Here is a 15605-nt window from a genome sequence, read left to right on the forward strand (position 1 = left end):
GGCCCTATACTTCCGTTTGAAAGGATGTACCTCCTATAGTCTTGCTTTTTAGACCATCATTATATAAACCTAAGAAAAGGAATGTTGAGAGTAATGTTTTATGGGAGGACATTGACACTGGAGACATTCATTTTCAAACTGATCTTTGTTACCAAACGCCTGATACCCAAGATTTCAGAAAGCAAAGCTCTGTCCCACTCTTAATGAAAGAGGACGGAGTTATGGAGCTGCTGCTTGCTCTCGATACAGACACTGCACTGCTCAGAGTTCAGCTGTGAACCTGCTGGCTACAACACATCAACATGCATCGAACAGTGAGCTGAAACCATATGATGCGAGCCATGTTACCAAATTTGGAGTAGAGGTTGGTCCCAACAGTACCGTGACCTAGTGGATGGTCCCACAGGCATAACAAGTGCCTTAGCATGGCCCAAGTGCTTAGAGGTACAAACTTAATTGATACTGTTTGACATCAGAGTGTGCCAAAGCATTAAAAGTGCAGCAAAATCTAGTGTTTTCCAGTTTCTACTAAAAAAAAATAGAAGGTGCCATCTTAGAAACAGACTTAGAAACAGATAAAGCCATGTATTTGGGAGACCCAGTAAACCAAATATGCTTGTCATGCTGAGGGGCTTTTGCCTCCCTTGGTGTGACACCGATCACAAGAGATTTGGGAGTCGGGGATTTATCCATGGTATGGGTGAAGGCCATATACTGTGCTGGGAGACTTCAAAGCCATTCCTAGTTGGTTGTGGCAGTGAATATGTTGAAAGGCTCAACGCCATGTCCAGTGGGATCTGGAGTAGAGAGATCAAGGGTAGGTGGTTTTGAAAGATCAAGTAATGTGCAGAGAGATCACCAGACATGACACAAGGTCATTATCACTCATGTTCTGGATGCAGGGGAACTGGGCAATGCGTGTGGCTAAAGCCCCCCCGTATCATAGCCCTTTAGGAACATATACAACGTGTGCATTGTGGGCTCTGGAGATCTGAAAGAGGGATTGCCAATAGTCCAGCCCCTGTACCCAGACTTTGCTGTACTTGGCCTGAAGACTTGGTGGAAAGGAGGATCACGATAAGGGGTGAGCTGAAGTGAACCCTATTTGCACAGAATTCGCTGTGTGTGGTCGAATGCATGTCTGGCATGGACAGGGGGGCCAGCAAACATGCATAGGGTGCAGTCGAAGGCCATGCTCTGTGCCCAACTCTCATGAAGCAGAGAGTCTTGGTGCAGATCATGCCAAAAGCCACATCCTGTGACCAGAGCCTGCTTGAGTCATCTGAAAGGCTTGTCCTGTGGATTTGGGGGTAGAAGAACTGGGTGTGGAATAGGAACATGACTGAAGGTCGCACCTGGGCCCCAAGGCAAATTAATTACAGATGAGTCTGTGTCCAGTGGGCCTTTCAGGGTATGGGTACTTGGATATTCAAGGTACCTCTCAAAAGGTTTCTATCAAAAGCCTCACAGATCCTCTGAAAAAACGTTTGTTAAAGAAAGATATAGTCATATGCTTAGATCAGTTGCTGATCAGTGAAAAACATATTTCCTAAATATGTCCCTGTCAAATCTTCAATTGACTGGACATTGTGTTTGGGACAGAGAACTTAAACAACACGGACATTCCCATTGACATTACCAGCAATACCACATCACCGATCAAAGGGTCACAACAGTAGCTGAAAGTGCTTTATTTAGAAAGGCCTCTAGGATGCAAGGCTGCACATGCACACGTTTTAAAGGCAGCAGCAACACATAGCCACTGCAGAGTTGAATAAAGTGAATCTATGAAAGATACCAATACTGGAGAACTACCATTACAGGCAAGTGACCTTTTTCTCACCAGTCTGACAAATGAAGAGTGATGAAAAAATGCCTTACTCTTCGTGGCAGCCAGAGGTAGAACTACCGGCAGAAATATGCATTTCAATTGCAGATTTTCCATCTATGACTGAGGTGGACGCTGAGATTGCTTTATCCTTAGCTTCACGCTCCTTAGGCAGCCACGGGCTCCTAGAGAATCCCAGAAAGGTAATTTAACTTCCCGTTTTATTAATCCTTGTTGGGCATCCGCTAAGGATGAAGGGCCTGAAAGGGGTTTGTTTAGCTTCCAGCAGGGTCGGATTGGCAAGGGGGACAATCTGCCGTTGCCCGAGGGGCCTGTGGCAAAGGCCAGGTGGTGGGCCGTTTTGTTTTCAATTGCAAATAAAACCCCAACATTTGCCTGGGCCACCTTGGCCTCTCATACACAACCCCAAAGGCTGCTGAAGGCCTAGAGCAGAGGTCAGACCTCATTATGACCAAGTACAGACCCTTGATGGATCCTTGTTATGCACAGTAGGACAATGGGCCAAACTGAGCAGGCACAGCATGTGGTGGGTCTCCTCCCACCCTGAGTCACTGAGCACGACTATGAGGCCTCGGGGAGTAGCAATGCAGTTTTTGAGCATCACAGCTAGCACTTACGTTACATGGGGTGTAGTGAAAGGGGGCAGTCAGATTACTAATGGTGGCCTCTGCTTTTGTCTGCAGCAGCACACAGAAGAGCCTTGGGTGTCTGCTGCCACCTTGCCATCTTCAAAACTGCGAGGGGGCTCCTGTTTTCCAATTAGAGAAAAAAATAAAATTAATAACGCTAAGAACCAAATGAAGCACAAAGAAAACTTTTTTACCAACTCAAAACAATTGTTTTTTAACAACACTACTGTGAAAAACATTCATCATGGGACAAACTGACAAAGGGGAGGGAGAACATACATGGGGGTGTTACAAAATGGAATGAGCCAGGGGCGCAATTTAGAAACAAAATGAAAAGTGAAACGTGGAGAAGAATAGCAAAAGAAGGGAAGAGAAAATGAAATTGAGAGAGGAAAATAACCCCCTGATCCTAACTAACCAACATTTTAGGAAAAGTCATTATGCATAAGTGTGGGCTACATTTTCGTTTGGTGCCCGGGCCTAATTTTGATCCCAATCCGACCCTGGCTTCCAGTGTTGTATTCCAGTGATAGTATAGTGAGTATAGTAAGTATAGAAAGCAAGGGGAATCTTAAATTGTCTGTTTCTTTATCAGTCATAGATAAGGCATTATAAACACAACAGAATAGGGGGTCTAATAGTCAAAGGCACAAGGTTAAAGAAAAGGAAGAGTAGTGTGTGAAATATCAAACCCAAATATAGTTAGAGCAGAGCACGGAAAACCATCAAACCGCCTCAACCAAAGAGACCAAAATTGAGAGCAAAGTCACCTCTCACGATCAGTTATTATCATATGGTCTCCACCTTGAGCCGAGGTATGCCTCTTGATCATAGAGACTTCCTCGTTAGTGTACGGCTCTATTGCTCATGTGGGTTGATAAGAAGAGGTCTAGGGGTCACGTGACAGACTGTGACCACCAGACAGCAGAAGTGCAGTGCAGGGGAAAGTGAAATTTAAAAAGAGATTGTGTGAAGAGTACGATATAATTCACTAATTTCTACACATCTCGATTAAAAGGTGTGTGAACAAAAAATGTATACCAAGCAGTGCCAACTAGTCACTGTTGAATGAGGGTCAACATGTTTCAGCCTACACGGGATTGATGCCCAAGGCTTTCTTCAGGACCTATATACATTAACGCTACTGCATTCAAATGATGGATTCCAAATAGTGCATACTTAGCATGAGAAAAAGTAATAAATACGACCTCACTTAGTCCTAATCCTCTGAATCACAGGGTGCTAGCATCACCCAGCGTGATCAGGGATTGCACCTCACCTACCCTGGAACCTGGCTCAGGTTAAGGAGGCCCCGCTCTGTCCGTCGTTGCCCCAGGGGCAACGACGGACAGAGCGGGGCCTCCTTAACCTGAGCCAGGTTCCAGGGTAGGTGAGGTGCAATCCCTGATCACGCTGGGTGATGCTAGCACCCTGTGATTCAGAGGATTAGGACTAAGTGAGGTCGTATTTATTACTTTTTCTCATGCTAAGTATGCACTATTTGGAATCCATCATTTGAATGCAGTAGCGTTAATGTATATAGGTCCTGAAGAAAGCCTTGGGCATCAATCCCGTGTAGGCTGAAACATGTTGACCCTCATTCAACAGTGACTAGTTGGCACTGCTTGGTATACATTTTTTGTTCACACACCTTTTAATCGAGATGTGTAGAAATTAGTGAATTATATCGTACTCTTCACACAATCTCTTTTTAAATTTCACTTTCCCCTGCACTGCACTTCTGCTGTCTGGTGGTCACAGTCTGTCACGTGACCCCTAGACCTCTTCTTATCAACCCACATGAGCAATAGAGCCGTACACTAACGAGGAAGTCTCTATGATCAAGAGGCATACCTCGGCTCAAGGTGGAGACCATATGATAATAACTGATCGTGAGAGGTGACTTTGCTCTCAATTTTGGTCTCTTTGGTTGAGTCGGTTTGATGGTTTTCCGTGCTCTGCTCTAACTATATTTGGGTTTGATATTTCACACACTACTCTTCCTTTTCTTTAACCTTGTGCCTTTGACTATTAGACCCCCTATTCTGTTGTGTTTATATAGTTTGGCTTATGGGGATTAGATTTTGGGCAGGTCTTTAAACATTTTTCCCTTAGACCCTTTATCCAGTTGGAAGTTTTGATAGATAAGGCATTGCCTGGTAGAGAAATCTTTGGTTTTAATCCCTTTGTTTAGATCATGGTTCCTGCAAGGTTTGTCAATCACCTTGAAACCGAACTACACTAGTTTCAGTGAATGATATAGCTCACCATGTTGAGCACCTATTGATGCTACTGAGATGAGTGAACCTACAGATCACAGGTTTGCTTAGTTAGTCATCCTTTCTGGGCTGGGAAAATCAGTGTAACTGAGATGGACAACAATACACCCTTTAACATATAGACTCAGCATATCTGTATTAGAAATCTGCCCATATAAGCATGTAATATAATTGTGTTATTTACAACCAAAAAGGCGTGTACTGTCTGTGACGTCTGTTTACTCTCCATATCCACAGGTTGCTCCCTGCACCTATCCATTGGCCTGGACGTCATGGATTATCTGCATTCGGACCTTCCAACACGACTAGAAACGCTGCTGCGCACAGTCTTCTCTCTGAGGAACACCAGCTGCGTCAGGCTGGTGCCGTCACTCAACATCCAGACAGTGGGCCGGGAGGGCCAGACCCTCTTCGAAGTCCAGCTCCAGGACTACCAAGATAGTGCGCTTCATGATCTGCGCCAGGCCCTGTCCTTAAAGCGCACCTACCTGAACCAAGCCTTTCTGGGTAGCTTCCTAGCCCCTGCCAGCAGCGTGGAAGCCAGCGCAAAGGTAGTGTGGTCACTGGGTCTGTCCTCCATTGGGACAGGGGCTGGATGGTCATGGAAGAAGATGAGAGAGAATGATAAGAAATAAACCTCTTAATATCTTATGCTATTTGGAATGTCCAACATTGCTGGCTTACAGCTACAGATGAAGACAAACATTTCAATATGATGGTGCTGCCCTTGTGACTGGATAGAGGTTTTGTTCCCATTAAAGCAGTAAGGTCCCCCCTAAGCACTGATGCCTATAGGATGGTTCTCTTAGTAGAGGTCACTACTTTTAAGATGCTGCCTCATTAAACCCTTAATCATACACAACAGAAAATAATGAAATAACCTTTTACATGTTGTAGGTTCTCCATAGCTCAAAACAGATACCTCAAACTTCTCTGCCATACTGGTTCAGAGATGTTCTGCCATGCTGTTTGAGTATGTTTAGTGAACCTTCCACAACAATAAAAGGGGGGAAAGTTTGGATCCTCTATGCTTTTCTGGTCATTAAAACACACAAGGGAGCAATGATCATCCTAAGTCCCGAGTACAATTGTATCAACTTCTCAGGTGTTGTCAGCACCCTGAAAATAATTCAGTGTTGACTAAAAATGTGTATTTTCAGAATCTGCTTTCGCAGTTTCTATTTGCTTTGGTATCATCAATGGGTAGAGTTCCTGAAGGGTTCTCTGCTCTTGTGATGGGTGATTCTTACAATCAAGAATGCATTGTACTTTATTATGTTGCTTATGGGAAAATGCAAGGAGCAGGCATGTCAGTTCAATGTTAGTTTCTTTAAGTTTTAGGAGTCGTAGACTTGCTTCCTACTGCTTTCTTATGTTGGGAACTGCAGGGGATCATATTTGTATTCCAGTGGTCAGTTTTAGGTTGGGCAGTATTCACAAGTAGGAAAATCTGGAAGTTTTATAAATCTTATTTACGACGCTATGGAATATGAATTTATGGCTTGCTATCATATAAGTGATTGATTCATTTGTTTAGTGATGGTTTTACAGCCGCCAAAATCTTATTTGACATTACAAAGTCCGTAGTCTTACACACATTATGCACTCATCCACTCATATGTGTCTGTAGGACAGGAGACTCAGATTTTTGAGTGGACTTGGAGGGATTCCTGTACTACATCACCTACCCCCAAGCCCAGCTGCAGGATGAAAGGCAGACATTTTCAGTCGATTTGATAAAGGGGCAGTGATTTTTAGTTTAATAATCGTGGCATTTTGACTGCAGAGTTTTGGTCAGATTTAATTTGATGTGCTTAGAGATGATTTGTTTTGTACCAAAGGTTACTTATGTTGGTCCGGAGCTACACTGTCTGCGCCATTCATAGTTATCTGATTGATAATGTCGATTGTGATGTGATCTGGGATGCCGCCAATTATGTCATTGATTATGCCATTTGTCATTGTCATCTGTGACGTGTGAGATCATGAGCAGTGCATTGCAGGCAATTTAAAAAAAAATCTTTACTGGGTTTTTAACATGTACAAAGTAAGACCTACTCTAATGGGTTGATCTCCATTACTGTATTTAGGAACATTTTATATAAATATATAACACAGTTTACTACAAATGTACATGTAGGGCCCGATTCACAAGGGTAAACTGAGACGAAAGTTTAACTTTATGACTTTCGGTATTCACAAAGGGCATATACGAGTAGTAAAGTTAGACTTTTGTCTTAGTTTAACTTGATTTTTGTTCTTAAGTTTAACTGAGACCAAAAGTTAAGTTAAATTGAGACAAAATTCTAACTTTGCTACTCGTAAATGCCCTTTGTGAATACCGAAAGTCATAAAGTTAGACTGTCGTCTCAGTTTACGTTTGTGAATCGGGCCCGTAGATCTTATATCTTTCATAGATTCTGGTATATTCCAGCAGTGAACAGCAAGGATGAGCACATTAATAGTCTACGTGAAACACTGTCCCATCATTAAACTGCGGTGACCTATAAAAACAGATAACTAGAACATAGGCGGGTACAGCCATGAAGGTTGGGTGTGGGTACCCAGGAAATCCCTATAAATTAGCATGTACTTCTGCTATAACCATCAGGATTCACAATTCACACATGTGCATGCAATGTATATATCACAGCAGTAGTTATATGGCTGGATTATGTATCACAGGGGAGAATTAGTGAGATCCCACGTGGCAGCAGCCGCAAAGCCATCAGAATTATATAGATTAATCAGAGCCACATTGTCCCCTGCACTTCCTTACATGTGACTCATTATAGGGAAGTAATCCCAGGGGAGTTTGATGTCCTCACTGATCTTGCTCTTAATAGCCAGCAGAATGTCATTCCACGGTCTTGCGATGGAGTGCTTTCTGAGACCTCTTGCTTCCTCCCTCTTGAAGTCTGTAATTTCCACCTTCACTCATTTAAAGATCGATCTACGCCATTGTTTGACCCTGGGTGGATTAGGAGATTTACTATTGGAGGTGATTGCTCTCTTGGTGACGAGTAATGCTAGGACCATAAATCTAGATTCCTCTCCCTGGTGCTTAGTGCATTTGAAGAGCCCCATTAGGCTGAATTCAAGGCCACACATGCCACCGCCTCCAAGCGTGGTACAGAAAGTGCTGCAAGCCTTGCTTCACACGGCTACTATGTGATGGTAATCCCAATATCTGTTTTTATATCGGCTCCATTCTCATGACATCTGATGCATTCAGGATTTACATTCTGAAAGATATTGTGTAGTAACTTACAAGTCATGTACACTTTATCCAGAACATTAAATTGTATATACTTGAAAATCGCATTGCAGGGCGTCCTATGCAAGGGAATTGTCTCATTCCTTATGAATGAGAGCTCTGCCTATATCAGCCACCTAGTCTTACCTGAGTTTGGACAGGGAGGGACCCGTATATGATTGTATAGCCTTTCTGAGCTTCATTAATAGTTTTCTTTTTGATTCCATGGTATATAATGCCTGTACTAGATCGTGGATAGACGGTTTGGTGTCAGTGATGGCCTCGTGAGAGTGTAGTGCTCTGATCAACTTCCTGTGTGCTAGGAATTGTCCAGGGTGTAAACTACATTGTTCCATCAGGGATTGAAAGGGAAGTAGAATGGCATCCTAGAGTAAATTGCCGATTGACAGAAGCTCCACATTTTCCCAGGTCTCAATTTTGTACCTGCAAAGGTCTTGTCTATATTCAGGGATACTCTGTGAGGGAATGGCCATATGGTTCTGGTTTACTAATGCGTTTTAATCTTCTATAACAAAATAATGCTATTGCCAATAGACTTGACACAGGTGTAAATAGTGGGAAGAAAGAGCTCCGGTAGCTATGCAACTTTTAAGTGAATCGATACCAGGGCAGCTTCAGCCGAAGAGTGCTCCACCAACCAGCATGAAGACCATTGGAGTTATGCCACCAAGCAGTAATATTCAAAGTAGGTGGAACCTAGGTCCTCCTGCACGAGAGGGAGCCATAACTTGGCCAATGAAACCCTGTGCCAACCTGTATTCATATCAAGTACCCAGTATGCAGTCTATGGATCGGAAGAACCTTGACGAAAGACATAAGAGTAAGTTAAAAACAGATGCAATAGTCGGGGTCGCATAATCATTTTTGCAAGGGTAATTACGCCAATTGTAGTCCTCAGTATAGGCTTCCAAAAGGTTATTTGAGATCTAAGTGTTCTTGGTCTCTGTAGTATACTTTCGTTATGTCTAAGTTCTGTTGTGGGAGGGAGCATATGTTTTACATTCTCCTCGGTTCACTTAACAAGGTCCGCAAGCTTGTGGTCGTCCTGCAGGAGGTTAAGATATGATGTGACTGCATCTATCTTGGCCTCAAATGCAGTTCTGGTTGTAGCGATAGCTTGCAGGATTTGGTCGAACTTGATTGCTACTGCTTCTGGTATGGTGGTGGTCGCCTGCTGTTAAGTGGGGGCCTGGGATGAGGGGGGCGCAGCCTGTTCATGTGCCATGTGGCTGATGCCTCTTGTCCTTCCCATGGGGGCAGTGGACATCCCACTGCGTCTGCCAGTCTTGGTGCTCTGTCCCTTTAAGAAGATACCCCCCTCTCTGGTTGGCAGAAGTAGCTATGTATAAGGCGCAATCCCTGTCAAGTGGTTTGATGCAGGAGAATCAGGCAACCTTTGTTGTGGTGGACTTGGTATCCATTTTCAATTGAATGGGCAGAAGAAATGTGATTGCTGTAAGCAAGGAGTATAATGTAAAAATAGATGCTGTTTCTTTTTCTGATCTCGCATGTACTACTATAAAACATTTAAATCTTTCATCCAAAGGCTCTGAGGAAAAGTATATCCAAGGCAGCAATCAGGCTTGAACTGGGGAAGGCTTGGGATAACATATATGGAAAGTGCCCAGATCTCACCCTAATTTTACTCTTTTCATCATGCCACCCTGACTACAATGTGTAGCTTTATTGCTAAGGAGATAAAGTCGGTCATAAATAAGTATCATATGTTTATTTTAAGGGTAAACCATGTATTAACTGTGTTAGATGTTGAGAAAGATTAAGTTTGAATTTAAGAATCTGGATAGAGTTCATATGAAACTATGTAAAATTGAATTACTAGAATGTGTAGTTAAAATCACGACTATACCCTAATGCATTATTATAAACCAGTTAATTTTGATTTGTAACTTGGAAAAATGCAGTTTGATTTAGTGACAAGTATGAACCGAAATCCTGCAGTGAAAGAGCCTGAATTATTAACTACTCAACATATTGCCTGCACTAGAACACTACAGTCTCATTCTAAGCCCTGCAATACATTCGGTTTGCGCCAAATGTGACATTTCGAGTCTTGCATACTTTGCTCATGGGTCCTGTGTTATATTTGTGCTGTCTGGATGTATTTGCATAGAGAAAACAGGCTAGCAAGGATGAAAACATGTGGTTTTACCAATTGGTGAGACTGAAACCGCATGTTATGTGCCATTCTGACATTCCAAACATGGGTTTGCGCAGTAAAAACAGAGGGGGATGACAGTGCAAGGTATGGTGACATTATTTCCTCCAGACAGTATTACCTACTACAGTTCCTGCGGGAAGCCAGACTTTACTGTGAAACGGTTAGACCGATATCTAATGAGGTCAGTCTTAGAGGGGAAACATCCATTACAACACAGTCATTACATCGCACTGCTTTTACACCACAACTGTTACAACGCAACTGCCTTTACATCATATGCCATTACAACGCGTGCCATTACAATGCATGTCACTACAACGCATGCCATTACAACCCTTCCCATTACAACTCATGCCATTACAACGCATTATAAGGTAAGTGATGGAGATTTTTTTGTTTTAGGGTGGGTATGTGTTTTGATGTAGATGAGAATAGTAATTTTTACCCCTACACTATCCAACACATTCCCTACTGTTGCACTCACTGGAGTGGGAATAGTAATTTTTACCCCCACACTATCCAACACTTACCCTACTGTTGCACTCATTGGAGTGGAGAGGGAATAGTAATTTTTGCCCCTACACTATCCAACACTTACCCTGCTGTTGCCCTAAAAGTATTATGCGTTGTAATGGTATGAGTTGTAATGGAATGCGGTTTTTAAAAATGCGTTGTAAAGACATGCGTTGTAAATTCATGCGATGTAATGGTAGTTGAGATGTAAAAAACGTGTTGTAAAAAAGCATGCGTTGTAATTGTTTGCGTTGTAACGTTATATATCAGTCTTAGAGTGCCTAATAACGAGGCACATATATTATACAAGTATAAGTAATTTAAATTACTGTTCTACAAGCAGGTTCTTAATGGAAGGAGGTGGTTCTAGAGGCCTGTTGTCTGCTCACTATTAAAACAAACACTTTAGACCAGATCTATAACACATTTGGGATATGCTTAATAAAGACATTTACCTTTTATTGTGTGAAGTGTACACATGTAGGTCTGTTTTCTGCTGCGTGCAAACGTGTATGTTAAACATAAGCTACTTTAGGAGTTAAAAGTGACAATGTTAATTAAAATGAGTCTTTGTGCTTATGTTCAAGAGAAAATTAATTGCTGGTTCATTTAATTTTCATTATGTTTTGGTGACTATATATACCTTTCTTTCTTAAGAAACCCAGTTATATTTTGTATAGCATTGGGAACCCTTTTGTAAACAATGTGTGACATAATGGAGAGATAATACTGTCACAGAATGTGCAGCATAATGGCATATAATTTGGCTTGTATTGCTGCATAATTTAGCCGTCTCTGCCACATAATTTGGTCAGCCTCTGCCGCATCATTCCAGCGGCCTGTTTGCACTGCATTACTTCCCTAAAAAGGGGAGCTAGGCGTGCTGTGAATATATATTGTACCTCTGTGACAGACTGGTTAGTGGTCAGTATCACCTCATGCCACTCTCTGACCTCTGATAGGACCACATATTCTTTACTGGTTATCTAGATATTTTTGTTTGTGAGAGGACTCAATCTCACTCTGTCTGTCTATTCCCTCCTCTCTGTCTGTCTAACCACCTTAGATTCTTCTGCTCTTCACAGACGGGCTGGATGAAGAAGTCCAGAAGCTGCAAGAAATGTCCGCCAATCTGCGCCAGGAAGGTAAGTGTGCAGGATGCCATTAGATCACTTCAGTTTCAGGGAGGCATGGAGCCCTTTATCCATTCATTTGAGATGCATGAGTCACAGAAGGATCCAGGGAATTCTGACCTAAACAGGGAGACTCCCTCATGGTTAGGGAGACTGTGTCGCTCTTCATAGAGCAAATGTGAGCAGGCAGATCAGTAAGAAATAAGAGATGTGCGAAGAAACAGAATATTAACCTAAACTTGGTGGGGTGGACAGTCTGCCACAGCGGGGTGGAGGGTGGGTGGTCCCTTCTTCCAATGTGTGCATACACACTGGGTCATGGTCGGGTCCAGATTACGGTTTGCAAGTGTTAGAAGCTTTCTGCCTCTGAGGCCTCTGCAGTAGTCCCTGGGAATGGTATGATGGTGGGGATTCCTCTCTGCGGATATACTAACTACATTAGACACTTGTGCTGAGTATGATTCGAAGCGCACTGCTCTAGGGGCTGGTCCTGGCTGGTAAGTGAGAGAAGCTCCATGCCTCTGAGGTGTGCAGAGACACTGCAGTAGTCTCTTGGAAATGTATGGTGGTGGAGATGGCTTGCACCTCTGAGAGGCACATGTACACTGTAGTAGGCTCTAGTGCTGGGGATGGTTTGCCTCTCATCTGTGCATGCGCACTGTATGGGACTCTGTCTATATACTACATTAGCCACTGGCGCTGGTTGTGATATTTTACTGGGGATGCCTTGGCCCTTGAGGAGGGCATGAACACTCTAGGCACGGTTTGGCAGGGGTAATGTGTAATGCACTGCCATTAGGCTCAGTGCTTGGAACGTTTTTCTCAGCGTTGGAAGGCCGTTATTCAGTAACAATTTTCCATTTCAAATCCAGGTTGGTTTGACACTCTTGTGACGGTCGCAGTGAATAATGCCACGGATCGAGAGCAGTTGAAGCAGATCGAGTTTGGCCGCGGCACGAGATACAGTGTGCAGTTGTCCCTGGACATGCCTCAGTTTAACAGCGTGCTGACGCAAGAGCTGGTAAGGACTGACACTGTCCGACAACTTTAAGTGTGTCTTTGTTCCACTGTATATTATATCAACACTTTTGCGAGTCTCTAGGATTTCTAACTCCTCCCACAAAGCAGCGCCTCGCCCACCTTTCCTGGCACAGATAAAATCTCTCACTCCTCGCTTGCAGCTGCCCCTCAAATGTCCACAAAGGATACTGAAGAATCTGCTCCTAACGGGAAATGTTGCTATAAATGAGTTTTTGGATTGCACATTTGTATCACAAGTACTTGATAGTAAACTCCTCCTCCACCTTACATTACTAGCCTTTATCATTAATATACTTTTCTTCACTGAGTTTCTCCTCCTTCCCTGATTTTTTTTTTTTTAAATGGAGCCCGTTTTCCTTGAAGGAAAATGGAATGTGTTTCAAAAAGAAAAATTAAATGTTTCAATTTTTTTAGGTCGAGCCTAGGCAGCGCGCATGCGCTGTCTGCAAGACCTGTTGTATTCAATAAATGACTTTGCTCCTGCCTGCTTCTTACCATAGATTCAGTCCAGTGTCGCTTCTTTGATGCCGCCTAACTGGTGCCGCCTAACAGGGGCTACCTAACTGGTTCACGCAGCAATACATCACTTCCATTTCTCGCGGAGGAGCACCAGCCAAGTACATTTTCCTTACGCTTGCATTGCTTTTCTGTTGTTTTGGGAGAACTCTTTTTTTAGTTGTTGCTTTACACCCGTCATGCTGTGATAAGCACAAAAAAACCTCCCTTTTTGAAAACACACAGCAAAGCTTTTGAACAGCCAGCCAACATGGCCAAAGGTGCATGTTGATTCTTTCCTCCTCTTACGCTTCCCCTGCACCCTCTCTGTGAGGATCAAAGCTTTGTGTGCATTTTGATTAAAGTCAGCGCTGCACACTTGTTGGCTGGGCTCTGCGCGCCGTGATTCAAGTGCTGCTTGCAAAGACTTGCTTCCCAGAAGTTTGGCTGCAACCAGCACTGCCGGCTCACCAGCTGGTCTCAGCACGCCGTGGATGAGGTGCCTCCCACGCAAAGATTAGCGCCGCCCACATACTCTCACCCTGACTAGCGTGGAAGCCCTAAGTGCCACTGCAGGGGCGGCTGGCCCAAATACACCGTCACACCATGGAAACCTCCCTCAGTGTGGCCCCCTTCCTTCTGCCATCGCAGCTGGGGGCATCTTAGGGACGCATCTCGCCAACCCAGTTCAGCGTGGCCCCCCTTCACACACAGAACTGTGGTCTACAGTAATTGAAGTTGTCGACTGCAAAGGCCCAACCTGAGAAGCCTCCGTGCGACGTCGGCGGTGACTCAGTTGAGAGTAGTAGGACCAGAAGCGGTCCTGGTGAGTGCGCACCCTTCACAGTTTCTAATTTTGGTGACTTTCATACTGTTTTGCTTGCAGTGGATTCTGCTAAGACAATTGATAGGTTGTTGTACTTTTTTTTTAAAGTATACAATGGATATTCTGAATGTAGGGTTCTGTGGTCCAAAGAAGTGGTGATTCCACCGAAGGCTGTGCCCCATCTCTGACTCGCCATTATTACTTCCAGATATTGGGAAGAACTTTAAGTAATTGGGGAGATAGATTTTGCTGAATATCAAATGAGAGTGGATCACTGGTCCTGAAAGAACCAAAGTAAGCATCAACAGTTAATAAACTGTTAAGAAACCCTCATGCACGTTTTTTTGCAAGGTGGTGTTGTAGCGGTATGTTCGGTTATCCGCTTTGCTTAACAACGTGACAGCATCATCTTTGGGTTACTGTGTGCTTCCTCCACCCGGAGGTTCTTGCCTCTGGTTTTTTCAGTAGTGATCATAAAAGGTGTGTGATAAAGGCATCCCAGTGAGTGTAGGTTAAAAAACTCGTAAAACCAGTCAAAAATTTTTTTTTAATAGAACTGGGTTCGGGTTTGGTTAAAAAATGATTTACGTGCAGAGTCAGACACTTTAGGGTCTGTTGCACTTAGTGAAAGTATTCAAAAAATGGTCGACATGTTTCAGCCCTATCTTGCGCCCCTAAGGGTCAGGTGGGCTTTCTTCAGGACCTAGTGTGATAGTGGAGGAATCTAAATATTCATAGGACTCCTTTGAGGAGGGTGGAGTGAATAGTCCAACCAACACGAATTTGTTCACTTTGAACCTTGTTTTCTCAAGTCGAGGAAAACCTTCGGGGGTAGGAGGCTAAACCCCGCTCTTGCGCATGGGTGTTGTCGACTGGTTCTGCCGCTGCCTCTCTTTCCCCGGTATCATTTTGATAGATTTTGCAGCACTTCGGTAGCTTCTATTAGCATAATGTTACTATACCATTAATACAAGCTCCAACATGTTGAAAAATACTACTGGGCTTCTCAGTTAATTGTGGTAAATGAATGGTTGTTTGCATCACAACAGGAATATTGACTTATGAGTGATAGACCATCAATAGACTATGTGGGTTACCGCACCTGCTTTATACTTGGAAAATGTCCAATGCGCTATCTGAACCCATTGCTTGCTTTCTAGTGGGTAATCTTTCTTTTCTGTCCTTTTGGTAGGTTGTTAATGCCCAGTCGCATACAAAATGTTATAGTTAGGGGTGGGCGGAATTTGCGAAATTCACTTTCGCAAATTATCGCGAAAATGTTAAAAATCTCCGCAAACACGCGAAAATATCGCGAAGATGCGGAAGTTTTTTTCCCGCCCGTTCGCGGTATGTTCTGCATGGTCACGGCTCGCCAACTTACCCA

The 15605-nt window shown here is 43.5% G+C and overlaps 1 protein-coding gene across 2 annotated transcripts in view; it reads left to right on the forward strand.

Moving 5' to 3' along the window:
- The window catches only part of LOC146785119 (uncharacterized), a 578200-nt gene that overhangs the window by 61530 nt on the left and 501065 nt on the right, over positions 1 to 15605 (forward strand). For both annotated transcript variants that reach the window (XM_085633808.1, XM_085633809.1), the window contains exons 3-5: positions 4995 to 5308; positions 11793 to 11871; positions 12732 to 12880. In XM_085633808.1, coding sequence (XP_085489934.1) covers positions 4995 to 5308; positions 11793 to 11871; positions 12732 to 12880 — 542 coding nt within the window. The remainder of the gene's footprint in view (positions 1 to 4994; positions 5309 to 11792; positions 11872 to 12731; positions 12881 to 15605) is intronic.

Source organism: Triturus cristatus, chromosome 11 (assembly GCF_964204655.1).
Source record: "Triturus cristatus chromosome 11, aTriCri1.1, whole genome shotgun sequence".
Classification (NCBI taxonomy): domain Eukaryota; kingdom Metazoa; phylum Chordata; class Amphibia; order Caudata; family Salamandridae; genus Triturus; species Triturus cristatus.